This window comes from Equus caballus, chromosome 1 (genome assembly GCF_041296265.1).
Source record: "Equus caballus isolate H_3958 breed thoroughbred chromosome 1, TB-T2T, whole genome shotgun sequence".
In the NCBI taxonomy this organism is placed as follows: domain Eukaryota; kingdom Metazoa; phylum Chordata; class Mammalia; order Perissodactyla; family Equidae; genus Equus; species Equus caballus.
The window spans coordinates 93,375,159-93,395,395 of NC_091684.1; the positions used below are offsets into that span (position 1 = coordinate 93,375,159).

The following is a 20,237-nucleotide window of genomic DNA, read 5'->3' on the forward strand; positions in this document are numbered from 1 at the left end:
ATTTTTCAAAACAGTTCTGAATTATTTTTTGGAGAGAGGTTAATGAGAAAATGAGATTAAATAAAAAGCAAGATATGAATTGTGTGATCTTAATTTAAAAATATATACATATATATTATGAAGAACACTGGATGCTGGCAATAGCTATTTCAGGGTGATGAGAAGGCTGGGGACGTTTTTCTCTCTCTCTATTTTCCCTCTCTCTCTTGTTTTAATCCGTCTCTCTATTTTCACATTTTCTGTGTTATTTTAAATACGACTCAGCACTTTGGGAAGCTCCCCTTGACTGCTCCAGGCTGGGTTGGGTCCCTTCTGCGTGCGTTTCCAGTACTGGGCACACATTCCTATTTTTGCAGGTACCACTCAGCCCTCTGATTTCTTGATGAGAAGACCTTTGCATGTTCATCACTATATTTCTTGCATCTAGGAGCGTGAGGAACATGGCCGATAAATGTCTGTTGGCTGAAGAAATTCAAGTCAGAGCAAGTTTTTTAAGTCAGAGAAACATTTTTGCTGAGTCCAAACCTTTGCCAAGTTCAAACATCTGCAGCCTTTTGCTGCCTAGGAGGTTAAAATAACGCTTTTGGCTTCTCTTTCACTTTCTGAGAGGCTTTGGCATTTTATCAATCAGATTGATGATAAAGTTGATCACTGGAGTTTAAGAAGTGGATGTGTATTGTTCTGGGCTGAATGTTTGTGCCCCCCAAATTCTTGTGTTCAAATCCTCACCCCTAATGTCCTGGTATGAGGAGGTGGGGCCTTTGGGACGTGATTAGGTTGTGAGAGTGGAGCCCTCACGAATGGGAGTGGTGTGCTAAGGAGAAGAGAGCCCCTGAGAGCTTGTTTGCTCTCTCTCTGTTCTCCGCCATGTGAAGACGCCAAGAGATGTCGCCAAACCGGGAAGAGGGACCAGACACCAGGCCTGCCAGCACCTTGATCTTGGACTTCTCAGTCTCTACAACTGTGAAAAATAAATGTTTGTTGTTTAAGCTGCCCGCTCTATGGTGTTTTGTTATAGCCACCTGTAACTAAGTAGTAACTAAGACACATAGGAACATGCTTTAACTACGGGACTTTTAAAAAAATTTTACGAGATCATTTTAGATTGACATGTATTTCTAAGAAATAATACAGAGAGATTCCTTGTACCACCTGGTACCCTTTACCCAATTTCTCCCAATGTAACATCTTGCAAAATTACAGTACAATATCACAGCCACGATGTTGGCATTGATACAGCCAAGACACAGAACGTTCCCATCACCACAAGGGTCCCTTATAGCCAAACTCATTTTCCTCCCATCCCTCACTTCCTCCTTAACCTCTGGCAACCACTAATCTGTTCTTAATTTCTATAATTTTGTCATGTCAAGAATGTTATATAAATAAAACCATAAAGTATATAACCTTTTGGGATTGTTTTTTCACTTAGCATAGTTCTCTGGGGAGTCATCCAGGTCGTTGTGTGTGTCAATAGTTTAGTCCTTTTTCATTGCTGAGTAGTATTCCACAGTGTGTCTGGCCCACAGTTGGTTTAACCATTCACCCCCTGGAGGACATCTGAGCTGTTTTCAGTTTTGGGTTACTATGAATAAAGCTCCTGTAAATACACATGTAGAGGTTTTTCTGTGAACTTAAATTTTCATTTCTCCAGGATAAACGCCCTGGAGTGCAATTGCTGGGTTGAATAGTAGGTGTAGGTCTATCTTTTAAGAAACTGCCAAACTCTTTTCCAGAGTGGCTGTATTATCTTACATTCTCACTGGCAATGTCTGAGTGACTCAGTTTATCCGTCCCGTTGCCAGCATTTGGTATCGTCACTGTTTTTTATTTTAGCTATTTTGATAGGTGTGTGGCATGTCTCATTGTGGTTTAAATTTGAATTTCTCTAATGACTAATGAAGAACTTGTGAACATTTTCTCATGCGCTTATTTTCCATCTATATATTCTCTTTGGTGAAGTGTCTGTGTGTTTCTGCCCATTTTCTAATAGGATTGTTTGTATTTTACTGTTGAGTATTTTTTGTTGGTTTTTTTTTGAGGAAGATTAGCCCTAAGCCAACATCTGCCACCAATCCTCCTCTTTTTCGCTGAGGAAGACTGGCCCTGAGCTAACACCCATGCCCTTCTTCCTCTGCTTTATATGTGGGATCCCGCCACAGCATGGCTTGATAAGCGGTGCGCATATCTGTGCCCAGGGTCCTAACCGGGGAAACCTGGGCTGCAGAAGTGGAGTGCGTGAACTTAACTGCTACACCATGAGGTGACCCCTACTGTTGAGTTTTGAGTTCTGTATATTCTGGATACTAGTCCTTTGTTGGATATGTAATTTGCAAATATTTTCTTCCAGTCTGTAACTTGACTTGTCATCTTCTTCATATGGGTGTTTACAGCGCAAAAGTTTTTAATTTTGATCAAATCCAATTTACCCGATTTTCCTTATGCAGATGCTACTTTTGGTGTTATCTAAAAACTGTCTCCTTTGTCCTAGATCCCAAAGATTTTCTCCTATGTTTTTTTCCTAAAAGTTTTCTAGTTTATATTTTACGTTAGGTTTGTGATTCATTTTGAGTGGGCTTTTGTATAACTCGTACGGTTTGCTTCATTCGGTGCGTCTCCTGTGGCGTGGCCCGTCCCCAGCGTCACCCGCATGTCCCTGCCTTTCAGATCTCTACGTGTACGCGGTGCTCGTGTGCTGTGCGGGGATTCTCAGCGTTCTGCTCTTCACCCTGGCCATCATCTGGCAGTCTGTGTTTAACAAGAGGAAATCCAGAGGTAAGAGAACGGATAAGGTCACATCTGGGAGGGGAGTGCCACCAGACCACAGACAGGCGGAAGGCGCTGAGCAAAGTATCACCTTGGTTGAAAAATGCATCTTGAGTCAGAGATTATTCACCTCTGACTGGTGGGCAGAGCGAGTGAGGAGATGTGTCTCCCTTAGACTCTGCTAAAATCAACGGTGACCACTCTCGGCATCATTTAAATTCCCCCTCTTCTCTGGTCCCTTCCTTCCTCAGTCTCTGAGCTCCCTCACCCATCTCGTTCTCCCATGCAGTCAGATGATTGGGTTCTGGCTCTCCCACTTCAGGCTGAGTTTCTAGACTCGTTCCTAACCGCTCTGAACTTTGGGTTCCTCATCTATGAGATGAAATGGGATTGACGCCACCTTCCTTAGGTTGGATGTTGGTGTGAGTGTTTGTAATTTAATTACAGTCCCCAGTGCTGGGCCTGGCAGGCAGGCAGGAGTAGAAATCCCTCCTCCTCTTCCTGCTCCGTTGGTGTTTGCTTCCTGCCATCCCCGTTCTTGTGGGCGTCCTGTGCCTCTGGACTCCGTCCTCAGCCCCTCCTCGCTTGACTCTTTCTTTTCAGTGATTACAGTTCCCGTGACTCTCATCTCCCTGGGAAGGCGGCCTGCTCCCTCTCTCTAGTCCCGCCTTTCACCAAGCCTTGACTTCACGTCTCTACCAGCTCCTGTACGTTTCCTCTGAGATATTCTGCCTGCCCTCCCTTCAGAGTTTCCGAAACAGACAAGGATGCTGTAGCTCCCAGAGCCGACCAGCATACGAGCTGGACCCTGGAAGCAGACCGACTCTGGTTCAAATGGCCACTTTTCTCGTAGCAGCTGATGGCTTACCTGCTGTGCCTTGCCTTCCCCATCTAAACGATGGGAAAAACAGTAGTGTACCAGTCTTATAGGGCTGTTGTGAGGATGAAGTTTAAAAAATACAAGAAAAATCCCCTTAATGCATTCTGGCTCCTTGTAAGTGTCCTGTGTTTATGGTGAGGTGGTTATAGTTATACAGGATAATTATTACTATTAGCCCAAGGTCATAAAGCTGGGAAGTGTTAGATTTGGTGGTCACAGTTTAAGGGGACGCTCAAACAGGGAAACTGAGCCGCGTTTCGAGAGGGGACTCTCCTCAGAGGTGTGGGTGGGGCTAAGGGAACCGAGGAGGGAGCGGGGATGCTCTCAGGGACCAGCTCCCACTGGGATGCTGCTTCAACCCTAAACCCTAGGGAACAAGGGTGGGAGAGGTGCCTGGAAGTGCTGAGAGCTGCAGCTGTGGGAGCGTTACCCTACAGGGGCCTTAGCAGAGGGACTCACATGGCGTTAAACCAGCAGGGAGGGAGCAGGAGCCTGTGTTCCTCAGCCCCTCCGCTCCCCTGCTCCTCCAGATGTCCTGCGGCCACCTCCCTCTGGTCCTGCCAACCAGAAGCCAGAGGACAGTGCATAGAGGTCAGCCTGCAGGGCCCTGGGCAGGGTGGAGAAGGGTGGACGGGGGTGGGGAGGGGTGCGTGGATACACCCAGCACACTCAGCCCCCGGAGATGCAGCGAGGGCTGCAGCCCCATCTTTCTCCTCCACGGCCCGTGCCCTCCTCACCATGCTGTGGGTGCGTCTCTGTGCTGTGTTTTGGAAACCTTCCTCCAAGGGGTCCGCCCACCTCATCAACAGTGCCCGAACTTTTCTCCCATTCCAAACCCTGGACCACTTTTATGAACTTGTGGCACATGTGGCACATGTGCACATGCATTGGCCTGCCTTCAAGAGGACAGTGTATAAGGCAGGGACTAGGCCTCTGAGTCATCCTTCTTGGAATTTGGCTCATGACAGCTGCTCCACAAATGGTGGACACATGGGCTTGTTTCCCGGCTGCTTTGCTCCCAGCTGTTGGGGTTTGGAAGCCACATAGGCAATTTCCAAGCCCGTTTTGCTCTAAAGACACCTCCGCCTGCGCTCGGGGGCATGATGGAGAAGTCTGCCTGTTAGGCCTTAGGTGGGATCCAGGAAACCAAGCAAGGTGGTAGGACGAGGAGACATCCTTCTGCTCCAAAGCCAAGAAGAACAGACTGGGACACGCACTCCAGGCTTTACACAGAGCTGCCGAGGATGCGGATCCCAGCTGCCCTTGTGCCCCCTGGAGTGGGCTCCAGATGGCCTCGTGTGCACTGTTCACGGCATCTGAGAGCTCTACTGAGCTGTCGAGAGCTCTGAGCACCTGTGGTGGGCCAGACCCCTCGCTGGTGCAGCTGCCGTTGGCAGGCTGGCATCCTGTACTCCTCACAGAGTGGGTCCTGCCCCGTGTAGCCCTTCCTGGGCACCTCCCAGCCACACTGTGGGTCCAGGGACAGAGAACTGTGGGTGGCGGGCCCAGTGCTGCCCCTCCCCTGGGCCCAGGAGCCTTGGGGCAGCACCACCCAAACCTTCCCGAGCAGGCCGTTCACCAGGAACCTCCTCAGATGCTGGTAATAGTTTAGTCCGCCTGGCCAGGCCTGAGAGTGCGTTTCTCATGGGATCCTGGGTGATGCTACTGCTGCTGGTGTGAGGCACGCGTTAATGAACAAGGCCTTCGAGCCACTTCTTCTTAACTCTCTCCCATGGGGCACCCTCTCATACCACAAATATTTTGAAACGATCCCGTTACTGTCTTGAAATGAAACTCAGAGATAAGACATGCTACCAGTTCCCACAAAAATCAACTCGATGGTCTAACTATAATGCAAAGGAGAAATGAATGAAAAGTGATTCATAACACAATGAAACAAACCAGTGATGCACCTCTTCTTTTGAATTTCAGAGAAGACACTATTCCTTTATATTTGACAGGATTTGAAGTATAGGTGTGTCTGTTTACATTTGAAATAAAGGCTAAACAAGTGCCTATATGTTTATATGAAGACTCAATATGCAAGAGACAGGGACAAGGATAGACTGACGAAGATGTGCCTTAAAATCCAGGAGTGGCACCACGCGTAGTGATGAAATTTCTAAAATCCCAACTGTTGGTAAAGTTTCAAATAAAAGTGTACATTCTGCCTGATTGTCACACTCCTTAAGCATTCCTCATTTATTAAAACTGGGCAAAAATATACCTGTGTTTATATGTAAAATGGACTTGGGTCCCAGGCTCTGACGAGCAGGATTTTTCTCTACACAAATGTCAGGAGGGTCATTCAAAGTCATGTGGGACAAAAATCTTCATTTGTGGGCTGTCTTATGGATTTCTGGATGTCCAACCCGCCTGCCCTCTGCCTACCCATTGTCAGGTACTGTCCTCAATCAGTGTGATAATCAGAAACACCCCCAGAGAGTTCTAACTTGCCTCTGATACCCGTGAACTTTGAGCAGGCTGTTCCCAGGTCTGGTGTTGAGTTGGAGAAAGCACGGCCTCCAGGAGCCCATGGGGCCAGGCTCGGTGGCGGGAGACATGGAGCGAGCAGGACACCGTCTGTACGTGGGCCTGCTTCCATCCTCACACTCTCTCTGGGCTGTAGCTTGTTGTATGAGGTCCCTGATTCCCAGCTGAGAAAGTAGAGGCATGCGGAGCACAGGGGAAGAGCTCACATATTTTAAAGGACCCCAAACCCACCCCCTCCAGTTCTAAACTCTGTGCCTGCCTCTGCAGAACCTCAACAGATGCCATCCTCGGAGAGCCCTGTCACTGCTCCAGGCAGACTGGGGAGGGTTCAGTCCCCTTCACGGTTCCAGGAAGGCCGCCTCTGGCTTAGAACCCGGTAGATTTGCAGGCAGAGCCCCAACTTCCATTGAGGCCTGGATTGTAGGGCCTTTCCCAGCTTGTTTTCTCAATGAAATTTAATAACAAAAATGACCAAAGGGGATCTGATAAGCATGGCCTTGTTTTAGGTCGGTTAAAGACCTTTCCAGCTCTGAGGACGTAGCTAAGAGCAGTTGCCTTTCCTGTCATTGAGTGAGCTCTTACCCAGAGGACATGCCCTGGTCACCCTGAAATGTTTCATGTGGCTATTGCTGTGTAACACACCCCCTCAGTCATAGTAGCTTCAAACAACATTTATTTGCTCAAGATTCTGCAGGCTAGGCAGGGCTCAGCCGGGCAATTCTGCTGGCAGTGTCACCTGGAGTCTCCATGTGGCCTCGTTGTCTGGAGTTGACTGGGGCCTGAGATCTAGGAATGGCACCACTCTTAGCCCTGGGGCTCACCTCTGAGACAGAAGGGACAGAAGGACTGGCAACCATGCCCTTCCCCTCTAGTCTCACTGGCAAGGTAGCCAGACCCTCCTACTTGGTGACCCAGGGCTCTAGCGTGTGCCTAGACAGGATGTTGGCATGGTTGTCACTCTGTCACGTTCTGCTGGTAAAGGAAGTCGTGAGGGCAGCCCAGACTCAGGGTGGGGAGGACAGTCCACCTATTGATGGGAAGAATAGCAGAGAATTTGTGGTCATCTTTAAGTCGCCACACAAGGAAAACTGGATTGCTGTCTTTCCACTGCCAGAACCAATGGGAAGCAGCGGGGGCCCAGCTCAGGGGTGAGTATGGGATACACCCAGTCACTCACGGTGGCTGGGGCTTAATGGTGACCATTGTGGGCCCTGAGAACTGGAGGTGCCAGGGCGTTACCCGGACAACCAGCTAGTTCTGGAGGAGCACTGCATCCTTGATGCCCAAGCTGGGATGGGAAGGGGTTGGCGGGGGTGCGTGGCAGCAATTCCAAAGGGGCAGGTTCCAGCAGTTGCCAGAGTGAGAGCAGCGACGGGGCACCTCCCCTTATGTCAGGCTGTGCCCCAGGGCGCTGCTCCTTTATGGGTTAGCTGCAGTTGGTCATAGCTCTCATTGGGAGCAGTCAAACATTTGTGGGCCAAGACACATGTCCACATAAAAACCAGTGACACTCTTATAATTGAAATATAGCATATTCTTACGTTCAATGCTTTGTACTGTTAACAAGTTTGCATCATTTTGATTAAAATGATTACTATATATGAAGTGCTTAGAATGGTGCTTGGTGCAAGGAGGGCCCAAGCTTTACTAGGGACCCACGGCAATAAAGACTCCCTCGTGACATGGACGGTTTCTAGATTTTCTGTGCAAGAGCGGATGTTTGTTGAGCCTTCTGCATCCTGATCACGTGTAGGAAAGCCAGCCCCTCCTTGAGTGGGGACCACAGAGCATGCGGGTTTGCAGGCTGCTCACACACACGTGGGAAGCAGAGCTGAGCCCAGGACCTGCTCTTCTGCCCCTCAGCAAGATCTATCTCAAAAGAGGACATCAGAGTAGCTGGCCCCACTCCTGCTTCTGACATAAACAAAGCCCATCCTGGAAGCCAGAGGGTCAGCCCCCTTCTGCCCCAGGCTTCCCGCTGCTCTGCCCTCGCCCCAGGCCTTGCACTGCTTTCTTTCTCTGGGGCGCTCACTGTTTATGTGAGCTGGAGTTAATTGCACCCTTGTGTTGCTTGCCAAGCACAAACACGCTTTCCACTCTTTTCCCAGTGAGCGAGCTGTGACTGTCCGTCCCTGGTCTTCATTAGCACCAGGGTGCCTGGAACTGCATCCTGGGGTGTCTGCAGCTCTGAGTCACCCTGGAAAACAGCCATCTTGGTTCCCAGAGCGGAGCCGGAGTTATTCTAGTGGTTCCTTGAGCAACTGGTTTCCAAAGGTCTTTTCTTCTTTGGAAAATAGTCTACACTCGCTGCTTTGGGGTAGCCCCAACCATCCCCCACGCTTCCACGTCTGAGCTTTTGAAAGGACAGCTTTGAAGGCACACCAAAACCAGACAGGAAGGGGAGGGGCCTAACCTCTTTATCGCCACTCCTCTGTGTTCTTAGCTTCCCCTACCCAGAACCTGCTGGCGCCTACACCCCTTGCCACAAGCCTGCTGTCCACTGCTCCCCTGTGCCGATGGCATCAGAGGGCCTGTGATCTTTTCTCCCAGAGGGACAAGAACGAGGGTGCTGGGGGCTGCGTCCCACTCACCATCACACTCGGTGGGGAGAGGCCATGAAGCTCAGAATGGGCTAGCTGTGGACAGACGAGGAGGGATGGATCAGCGACCCTGGGGCCGTGGGGAGGATGAAGCCTCCCCCACCTGGCTTCAGAGACACTTGGACAACCCTGAGTGTGAGCTGTTCTCTCGAAACACTTCTGAGACACAGGCTTGGTCTTGAGAGTGCGTGGGAAGCCTCAGCTGGCGCTCATGGGGCCCCTGCTGCCGTCAGAAGAAATCCCATCTTTGCGGAGGTGGGTAAGCCTCTCCAGTAGCTTATTCATGAAAGAGCACTGGACGTCGAGCCTGCATTCAGGCTCCTTTGCTTACAGAACTGATCTTTTCAGGCCCCAAAGGTCTCCTTACTATAAAATGGGGATAGAGTTCCTCTAGCCTCTCAAGGCTGTTGGGGACACTTTTCCCGGAGCTGTGTGGCAGCCAGTCCTGGGCACGGGCAGCTCTGGGGGGCACCTTCTCCTGTGTGCGGTTCACCTTCCTAGCTTGCACCCCGCTGTTGTATCACTGTGACTACAGCATCAGCCACCCAGGCCACTGGGGCAGACGAAACCCCTCTGTACATTGTCCCCAGTAAAGATACAATTCGGGCCACGCATGTAATTGGACATTGTTTAGAAGTCACAATAAAGAGGTAAAAATAAACAGGTGAAATTCATTTGAATCTATTTGATTTAACCCTATATATGTGAAACATCATTTGGACAAGTGTCAATGCAAAGATTCTTGAATGAGATCTTTTACATTCCTTCTTTCACACTAAGTCTTTGAAATCCAGCACGATTTCATCCTCTCGGAGCATATCATTTTGGACTAGTCACATTTCAAGTGCTTGCCAGCCACCCAGGGCTTGTGACCACCTTACCAGACAGCGTGACTCTGGGTAGACAATGTGCTGGTGCTTTTCATGGAATGGATGTGGCCATAAAATGGCTCTTTGTACCAAGAGAACAGGAGGTGGAACACTTAGTTCTCCTTCTCAGCTTTCCACATCGTGACCGAGAGAGACCGCTTGACCTGTCCTTGTAACAGTGCCAGTCAGGCAGGAAGGGGGCGCACCCCTGGGTCCTGTCTCTCCCCCCGGGGAAATGCAGGCAGTGCTTTTCCAGGCTGCAGGGCTGGCTCCCTGCCAGTGCTGGGGCCCAGGGAGGTTGGAGAGCACTGTGCTTGTTCATTCTGCAAATGCATTGGACCTTGGCACCTCGCTCGCTGCGAGTGTGGAATGCTTGGACAACAGAGCAGAAATATCCGCGGGTCCCATCTCAGAGTCTCTGCAAGGCCTGTGGGTTTGAAGAGGGTGCAGGCAGGTTGGAGGGGACTGGGGGAAAGGTCTGCCATACCTCAGAGGCCCTGACACTGCTGTAGGGTCTGATAGGATTGGGGGCATGGCTGCCTCCCCCCAGATCACCCATTTGGGAGAAGTAGTTGTGTCAGGCACAGGCCCAGGTGGGGATGGTAAAGCCTTCAGGCTGAACATGTCATCTTGGAGGTTTAGCTGTGAGGTGGGGCCTGGGAGCAGTGTAACCTCAGCTGAGGAGGCGGAGAAAGGGTGGCTCAGGGCCTGGCCCTCACAGGCTGCTTCCTATCAGGAAGGTGAGAAAAAGTCCTTTCTTTTGGAGTCTTCAAAGTCCTGAAGATGGTAAGATCACCTTAAACTGTGAACTGTGTCCTGAGATTTCCTTTCTGTGCGGGATGGCTGCCTTGCGTGGAGCCGGGGGCCTGTGGGTGGGGTGTGCTGGGTGCCGGGGTGCTGGGTGTCCTAGGATCGCCTCCCACATCAACTCTGCACTTGAATCCTTGTCTTACAGGCTCGGCTTCAGGGGGAGCCCCAGCGAAGACAGGTTAACACATTTATGTAATATGCACTGACTGTGCTGTGCATACTGAAAGGTGATCCTGGGCAAAGTCTATCCTGCAGATGCCCGTAAGTCCCACCTTTGGTGTCCAGGATCACTTTTAGGATGTCACTTCTGGTCCCCTCTTCATTAAAGGGACTAGATTCACGGCGCTGAGACCTCATAGGTGTCGGTCAGCAAGTGCCGCTGGCAGAGGTGCGTCGTCTGTGTCTGGCACTGACCGTCCTCAGTGGCTCCTGGTCCTTCTGAGTCAGCCCCCTGCCCCCATGGCCAACTATTCCAGGAGCCCTGCCCCCCAGCTGCTTTCCTGCTCCCTGATCTCCAGGATGTTCACCTCGCTGTCCCCGGACTGGACCTCCTGTGGGATTCTCTAGGGCTCAGGCCCAGCTCTGCCCGGCTCCCCAGGTTCTCTGAGAATGGTGTGGAGTAGAACAGGAGGGTTCTGGAGTCGGGCTGCCCAGTTTTGCCCTTTCTTGGCTGTGTTAGTTTGTTCCGGTTGCCATAGCAAAGCTGGTAGGTGGCCGTCTTCTCCTTGTGTCTACACATGGGCTTTCCTCTGTGCGTGTCTGTTTCCTAATTTCTTCTCCGTATGAGGACGTCAACCATATTGGATCAGAGCCCACCCTAAGGACTTCATTTAACTTAATCACCTCTTTAAAAGGCCATTTCCAAATACAGTTAGATTCTGAGGTTGGGTTTTGGGGCTTCAACATTTCAATTTTCGAGGGGGCATAGCTCAGTTCCTAATGCTATCTGTGCGACCTTGGGCAAAGTCATTAACCTCTCTGGGCCTTAGTGTCCTCCGCTGTAAAATAGGTGTAATAAGCAGGTTATTGTGAAAGTCAAATTAGAGGACAAAGTTGTGGTCTTCAAATGCTTTTGCTTGCATAGCCCCGAAAATCATTTAAAAAACTACACACCCTTGAAAATTTTTTGTTGACGTGAATTTTTTTTATCGTAAATGTAAATTGTTGCAAAAGATGTAATTTCCAGAGCATCACAAATGTTGAGATCTTAAAATGAAATGGTTAAACCTCTTTTACATCTAAATGTCATAGATTTAATAACTACCTCTGTTGATTTAAAAAAACTCCATGAATAAGTTAGCTGTTAGAAGTTTTATATTGTTCCTTTTTCTCCTGGAACTTTTGTCTTCAATCCACTTCCTTCACAAAATTGTATCCTTCTTTAATACAGTTTTTGATCTGAAAGTCCTGTATTGATCACCGTATCATACTTCTCTGAAATGTTTCTAAAAATTCAGATTAAGAATGTTTTTATTTCCTTCTTCCATAAATTTCTAGGTGTTAAATCTTTTTTTCTGGATTGAGTTATTAATATTGCACAATTAGGAAGATTTGGACTATGAGTATAAAATTAATCAAAACCACATAAATATGTTATAAATTGATAAATAATAGTCATAAGTAAAATTTTATTGGAAGTGTATTTTTATTGAAATGGATTTTTACTTCATATACTCTTGTAGGAATTTGTTTAGTGATAGAATTCGGTATCAATTCTATTCCTATTTTTTTAACAGAGGTTAGCTCTGAAATACCTCATTTGATATAAAAAGAGGCAGGAATGGCTGAAGTTTTCTTACACTGCTCAATACTTTATACTGCTTCCAAGTTATATGTCGAAAGTCATATAATGATCTATCATCAAAAATGATTTTTAATACCAGGCTAGCTGACAACTGGCTTAGGTCATTAGTCAGTCCTTGTTGAAAGCAAAATGTTGGAACCCTCCCCGCCCAGGGAAGGGTTTAGTTGCCTGGTCATTACTCATTTGCCTTCTCAACACTGGCACCAATACTTCCAATCATTTCTTGTTTGATACCCACTGGGTTTCACCCCCAGGACAGGTCTCCATGGTGCGAGTCAGGATCGGTGAGAGGTGTGTCGTGATCCGAAGTAGAAAGGTGAATGAATTCTTAGGAAGCAATATTATGGGAGGTGAGGATCTAGAAACTGATTTCCTTAAAACCCTCCTTCCTAAGAGGGCTTAGGGGTGTGCGAACCTCAGACTAAACACCCCTGATCTATAGCATAAGCTTAGAATAGTGCCAGGAATGTCTGAAGTAGTCAATATATACTAGCTAAATGCAACTTATTGTTGCATCTGTGAATTATCCAGCACAGAGTAGGCGTGTGGTAAATGGAATGCGGGAAGAGTTTTAAGTACTAATAGAGGTTGGACCAGATAAACCTAAAAAGCCCCCTCTAATGCTGAGATTCTGTCATCCTGGTCTGGAACTTGCATTGGTCACCTGCGTGACAGGTCATTCTAAGAAGAAGCTTAACACAACAGCTGTTTTATTTGCTCACATTCTGCAGGTCGGCAATCTGGGCTGGGCTCAGCTGAGCAGCTCTTCTGGTCTCAGCTGGAGTCTTTCATGCAGCTGCAGTCTGCTGGGGGATCCGCCGGGGCCTGGCTGCTGTGGGGCCTCAGCTGGCATGACTTGTGTCTGCTCCGTGTGGCCTCCTCTTCCAGCAGACCAGCCAGGCTTCTTCACATGGTAGCAGAAGAATTCCTGCAACGAGAGAGAGAGCAAGGCTCAGAGCACGAGGCCCTTTTATTCTGCTTGTGACTCATTGGCTAGTGTTTCATTGGCCGAAGCAAGTCATGTGGCCAAGCCCGGAGCCATTGTGGGACAGGGTTCCACAAGGCTGTGGGTAGGTACAGGGAGGCGTGCTTCCTTGGGGCCATCGATGTAACAACCTGCCACACAACCCCAGGGCCCTGTGGCTGTTTCGGCTTTCACTCTCTTCCAGGTGAACTCAGCTGAGAGCCTTAGCCTGGACTCTTGTCAGGACGAGTGCCCTGGTATTCTTATTTTTCCTCCATAGTTAGAAGCATTTGGTTTTTCTCAAGGAGGCTTACTGTAGGGGCTATCTTGCTCCGGATTGTTTTCCCAAGGGCCTCCTCTTAGTCCTGGAAGAGCATTAATCAGAGGAGGAAAACCTGTTTTACAGAGAGGAGCTTCTAAGTGGAGACACGTTGGCCCAGCTTTGCCCAAGAAGGATTTCTCATGGCTAAGGCAGAGCCGAGAAGTGGGGTGGCTCTGTTACTCCAGGACCCTTCAGCTTAGAGCCCAACTCACCCTGGCTTGGCTGGAAATGAATGAATGGGGTTATGTAAGCTGGAAGTCAGTGGTGTGTGGCTTCATGCCTGGCTAGATCCAGGGATGGAGCAATGTGAAGTCCCTGTGGGTGTCCACGCTATGACTCTGCTGTCCTCACCGAAAGAGAAGTGTGCAAGCCCCGAGAGGTGGCTTGTGTCTGGGCAATACCTTAGTACCTGCATTTCCTGGTAATTCCTGGAGCTTATAGATCTAAAGTGGCATTTATTTACCATGTTCTTTTTCTTTTTTCTTTCACAGTGAGACATTATTTGGTGAAATGCCCTCAGAACAGGTAGGGATATTTTCTTCCTTTCTTCAAATAAAACTCCTTATTATTTTGCTTTCTTTTGATGTTACTAAGAAATTGGTTAAATTTGTATCTTTACGTAAAAGTCTGCGTATTAGACCACAGATTAGCCTAAAGAATGTGTGTTCTGCATGCATTTGCATGTTTCCAGATGCCATACCCCAGCTGTCACCCCCAGAGGGTCCGGAGAATGTGTGGCTCATGCTGGCCCACCATGCATGCTGCAGGAGGCTTGGCACCTGCTGCTGGAGGGCTGCTGCCCCCGATTAGGATGGGGCTGGCAGCTGGACAGAACTACTCTGATGCCTTCGAGCATAACATTCCTAATCCCCTTCCACCAATGTCTGCTTGTCCCATGCCCCGTTCTTACAAAATGCAGCCGTTAGTAATATATGTGCTAAGATGCTAGCCTTTTAGCTGGTGAGACAGTCCTCAGAGCTAACATAAAAGTAACAGGAGATGTTGCAAACTCGTAGTGTTTAAAAATTTGAGACTTCTGGTCCAGACAAGATGGCATAGGTTGATTTCTCCCTACTCTTCCCTGCTAAACACATTTATAAACCCTGGAAATAATGTAAGAGCCCGCCAAAGGAGGCTCTGAAAGGTGGTAAGTAGAAAATTATGAAAGATAAAGACGAAGAAAAAAATCTTAAAAGCTACCAGAGAGAAAGAACGCATTCCCCATAGGGGAACACAAATTTGAATGATGGTGCGTTTTTCATCTGCATCTGTGAAGGGTAGAAAGAAGTGGCACATTTTTCAAGTCCTGAAAGAAAAGAACTGTCAACCACAAATTCTATATCCAGCAAAAGCTATCCTTTAGGAGTGAAGGGGAAATGGAGACATTCTCAGAAGAAGGGAAACTAAAAGAATTTGTCACTATCAGGCCTACCTTAAAAGAATGGCTAAAAGAAATTCTTGAAATAGAAGAAAAAAATCTTGGTGTTTTAGGAAGGAAGGAGGAACAATAGAAAGAACAGAAATATGGGTACCTACCTAGACTGTTTTTTCCTCATGAATTTTAAAAATAATGTTTGATGATTGAAACAAAAACTATAAAACATTTGGATACTCAAGAACATTGTGATATTTAAAAGTGGGGAAGATAAAGTGACCTAAATAGAAGTGAGGTTTCCACATTTCACTCAAAGTGACAGAATGTTGGTGCTAGTAGACTGTGGTAAGTCATATATGGATGTTATAATGCCCAAAGCAACCATTAAACTAACTATGAAAAAAATACACTCAAAACACTATAGAAAAGTAAAGAAGGGATCCTAAAGTATGTTCAAGCAACATAAAGAAATAGAGGAATGAGAATCATTGAAAACAAATAATAAGCTGGCAGACCTAATTGCTAACATACTTTTTATCTTAAGTGTAAATGGTTTAAATATATCAGTCAAATGACAGAGATTGACAGAGCAGATTAAAAAAACATGACCCAACTATATACTCTTTACGAGAAACTCATTTCAAACATAGTGATATAGGTAGATTGAAATAAAAAGCTAGAAAAGGATACAACATGCAAACAATGAAAAAAAATCAGGAGTGGGTATACTAATATATGATAAAATAGACTTCAGAACAACGAAACTTAATAGAGACAAAGAGGGACATTAGAGAATGATAAAAGGATCAATCCATCAGGAAGACAACTATCCTAAATGTGTGTACACATCGAACAGCAGAACCACAAAATACGTAAAGCAGAAACTGAAAGAATAAACTGGTAAATCTACAATTATAGTTGGCAACTTCAACACCCCCCTCTCAGCAATGGATAGACCTCCTAGATAGAAAATTTGCAATGATTCTGAAGATCTAAACAACGCAATCAACCAACAGGACCAAATTGATAACAGAGCAAACACTCCAGCCACCAACAGTGGAACATACATTTTTCTAGCCTCCGTGCAACATTTGCCATAAGATATGGTCTATCTTAGACAGTATCCTAGGCTTTAAAACAAAGCTCAACAAATTTAAAACAATTGAAACCATATAAAATGTGTTCTCTGACCACAGTGGAATCAAACTAGAAATAAAAGACAAAACAATGGCAGGAAAATCTCTAAACATGTGGAAATTAACACACTTTTAAATCATCCATGGATCAAAGAGAAGGTCTCAAAGGAAATAAAAGATAAGCAGAATTGACTAAAAATTAGAATAAACATAAAATATGTGGGATGCAGCTAAAGCAGTGCCGACAGGGAAATCTATAGCTAAAGATCAAAGCAGAAACTGATGAAATTGAAAATAGCAGAACAATAGAGAAAAATCAATGAAACAAAAAGCTGGTTCTTAGGAAGCCATTGGGAGAAAATGAGCAAAATGTACACAGGCTCTCTCTGCTTTATTTTATGACTGTATGTAAATCTGCAATTATCTTGGTAAAAGTTTCAATTAAAATTGAATTTGGATGTCTCTGGGGGATCCCGTTTACAGTCCCAACAGTCCCCATCCCTGACTGCTTTGTGTTACTGCTGTTCAGTTTGGGATCCTTAGAAACTCTGTTACTAGTATCAAAATGCAAATTTATTTTATTGAGAGTTTACACCCTACCAAGTACTGTTGTGGGAGCGTGGGACACAGCAGTGATGGAAAGAGGCAGAAATCCCTACCTTTGTGGAGTTTACCGTCCGTGAGTCCAAGTGCCTATGTTTCCAGGAGAGATGTCTGACTATGGCCAAGTGAGGAGATGAGCAAGTCCTCTCCCCTGAAAAACAACTATGAAACCAAACAAAATTGACAAGAATAACTATTTTAGCACTCTGGAAAGACCAAAAGTATAAACTAAACTGAAAGGCTTTTGTACTTGAAAGACTGCTGACTGCTGGTGAGAACAGTGGGAGTCTGTGGCCATTTGGCCGCAGGCTGCTCCGAGATGCTCCCTTCCTGCTTGGTTGATGCTGAGGTCCTTGCAGGGCAGGGAGTGCCATGGGCCACCAGCTCCTCTATTGTGGTGGAAGGGGCTTGTCTGACTTGGAGCAGTGTGCAGTGCCCACATTCAGCAGCACTGTCAGTGGAAGTGGCAGCATTAGAAGTATTGATCAGGGAAGCCAAATGACTCTACTCGCCGTGGGTTTTGGTCCCTGTTGGGCAAGCGTATTTCTGGCTGAGGCAACATGCATGTGCGATGGAGAATGGAGAACGTGTAAAGGTTGGCAAAAGATGTACCATAAAAACAGTAACAATAAGAGAGGTGGTAGCTAAATTAATATCAGATAAGATATAACCTAAAACAAGAAATATTACTAGAGGCAAAGAAGGAAATTTCATAATTATGAAGGATCAACACATCGGGAAGATATAACAATTATAAATGTATATGGGCCTAACAACAGAGCCTCAACAGACGTGAAGCAAAAACAGAAAATTGAAAGAGGAAGTCGATGATTCTAGCATAATAGCTGGAGATTTCAATGCTCCATTCTAATAAATGATAGTATACCTGGACAGAAAATCAACACAGGCACAGAAACTAAGCAGTCTGATCTGACGCATGAGAATGCTTTACCCAAATGAATGCATGATACATTCTCTTCAAGTGTGCTTGGAACATTCTTCAGGATAGACCATATTCTAGACCATAAAACAATCTATATAAACTTAAGAATTTTATGTGTGTAAGAAATCATGTAAAGTCTGTTCTCTGATCACGAAAGAATTAAATAGAAATTAATGACAGAAAGAAATCTGGGAAATTCCCCAAAGTGAGACTAGTTGGATGTTTGAGTGTGGCTTGGCCTGTGGGCCTCTCTGCTGTTGGGCTAGCCCACAGATTGGCCCCTGGAAAGACTGCCTTGACTCCTCTGCACCCCAGGACTCTGCAGGGACACGCCTGACCCACGAATCTGGTAGAAAGCACCTTGCCGATTTGCCTTTATCTTCCTCCTGAAAACCTCGTGCTGATTTGACTTAGCGCAGCTCAGGTTTCTTGCTGTGGGGCCTGGTTGGTGCACTGGTCAATCCTTGCCTTTAAGCTCTGGCTTTGGGCCTAAATGGCGCTGTGCCTCTGCAGCCCAGGCCGTTCCTTCTGTCGTGCCAGAGGGCTTCCAGATCCCGCTCCGTCATCGGGGCTGTAGCACGGGCGGCTGGACCTCTGCAACCTCAATCTGTGATGGAGTCTCGTGTCCTTCTCTGTCTTCTGACCACTTCCTCCTAAGGGAGAACGGGCAGAGAGCACAGGGCCAAGGCAAGATGCCGGGAACGGAAACACTCCGGCAGGAGAGAGACTCTGGGGAGGAGGCCTCCCGCTGGCGCTGAAGCTGCGGTCGCCCCGAGGGGCCTACCCCAGGGACGGGGCCAGACTCTCGGGAGTTCATGACTCGCTGAGAGAAGTTCTAACAGAAGCAAAGCAAGTCTCATCTTGAATGTGTGTTATTCCTGAAGTCGGAAGTTGCCATCTCCTGGGAGGAGTGGCCCTGACCTTTGGAGTTGGGAGACTGTTCCTTTCTGGGGACAAAGCGTTCTCCCAGAGCAGAGAGCCGGGCCGAGCGAGCATCTGAGGCTTCTGCGAGATTTGAAATGTGCCCTCTCTGGGGAAAAGAGCCATGACAGCGGCTCCACTCGTAAGTATGAAACTGCTCCAAAAGGTCCCGGAAAATCAGGTTTAAAAAGAAATGCCACCAGCTGCATGGACTTGTGACACATTCCCGCCCTGTGACACCTCTTCAGTGGGTTCACATCTTTCCTTCCTGTAGGTCAAGTTCAGGAATGTTGTTGAGAGGATGTACGGGGCGTTGAAAAGGTGGTTCGCAGCCAGTGCGTTTCCTGATATTTCGCTTGACCTCTTCTTCCGGATTTGAGATAATAAAGGACTTGCGAATGGGGGAAACTGAAGTGGACACTGTGTTACCTGCGCCCATGGCCGTTACCCCTGAAGTCCTCCGAGCTTTCTTCACGTTTCCGGTGCGTGCACTTTCTCAAGGTTCCATAGGGGCACAAACTATTTTGTGTGTTGGATAAATTACAGGCACAGTTTTACTGTGGTTTGTGAGCTTAGTTTCAAGTGTTTTTCAATCTTTTTGAGTCATCAGGTGTATTTAAACATACCCCGACAATCAAAGGATGGGATCGAATTAATAATGACTCGTTCAGGATCTTACAGTGACATGTAACTGTTTGCTTCATTTTTATAGTATTGAATAGTAGCAGTGTTACAACATGTTTATGCCTTCTGTGAAAGGCAACCTGCTGTGACGGTTAAAGGCTCTGGGGTCAGGCTGTCTCCATTCGAATCCAGGTTCTGCCACACGTTGCTGTGTGCCCTTTGCTAGATTTTCAACGTCACTGATAAAATGGGGACAATAATAGACCTAGCACATAGTGGTGTTGGCAGGTTGAAGTGAGTCAGTCTGTATAAAGGGTTTCCAACAGTACCTCCTAAATGGTGAGCTCTATGCAAATAGATCTCTTGTTCTTCAGTCAATACTTATTGAGTGATTCTTCTGTATTGGACAGACCGCAAGGCCTGTACAGCAAGGGTGAAATGGCACAAGTCTAGTGGGAGATCTAGAGAAGTCAAATTGTGGCGGTGGCCATGGCCTGCCCACAGAGATGGCCTGGACACCCGGTGGAGGTGGTTTAACCCTGTCCCAGGGGCCTGGGTGGTAGGCAACGCTTCCTGGAGGTGAAATTTGGGCCAAGTCTTGAAGGATGAGTGAGAGTGTTCCAGGAGGAGGGCTGGGGGAGGGGGAGGCAGAGCAGATGAAAGGCCTGGGGCCTAGAGGAGCGTGTCCATAAGGGAGGAGCCCTGTAGATTCAGGGCAGAGCAGCAGAGGGGAGCCTGGAGAGGGCGGCAGGGCCCGATGCCAAGGGACGGCAGTTGTCATGGTAATAACAACAGCCAAGCCCCGTTTCATTAGATGCCACATTCTGAGCCTGGTAGGACACACACCATCTTCTTCACCTCCCACAACACCCCCATGAATGGGTACCATGTTATCCCCGTTCTGCAGATGAGAAACCAATCCAAGAAAAGTGTGGATGATGGTGAGGTCTCCTCGCCAGGGAGAGGGGGAGCAGCGAGGGATGCCAGCCAAGGCCACCTGGCTGCCGGGCTAGTGCCCCATCCCAGGCGAGCTGAGAAGCTTGGATTTGATTGTGCACGCTTCAGTGTTGGCATTCACACGAATGAACAAGGAAGAGGCACTACCGAAAAGTCAGGGCAGTGGAGGG

At 47.4% G+C, this 20,237-nt stretch overlaps 1 protein-coding gene across 2 annotated transcripts in view; it reads left to right on the top strand.

The window, feature by feature from the left end:
* Positions 1-20,237, top strand: part of VSTM4 (V-set and transmembrane domain containing 4) — a 96,712-nt gene that overhangs the window by 37,370 nt on the left and 39,105 nt on the right. For both annotated transcript variants that reach the window (XM_023648231.2, XM_023648238.2), the window contains exons 4-5: positions 2,668-2,775; positions 14,000-14,033. In XM_023648231.2, the coding sequence (XP_023503999.1) occupies positions 2,668-2,775; positions 14,000-14,033 (142 nt within the window). The remainder of the gene's footprint in view (positions 1-2,667; positions 2,776-13,999; positions 14,034-20,237) is intronic.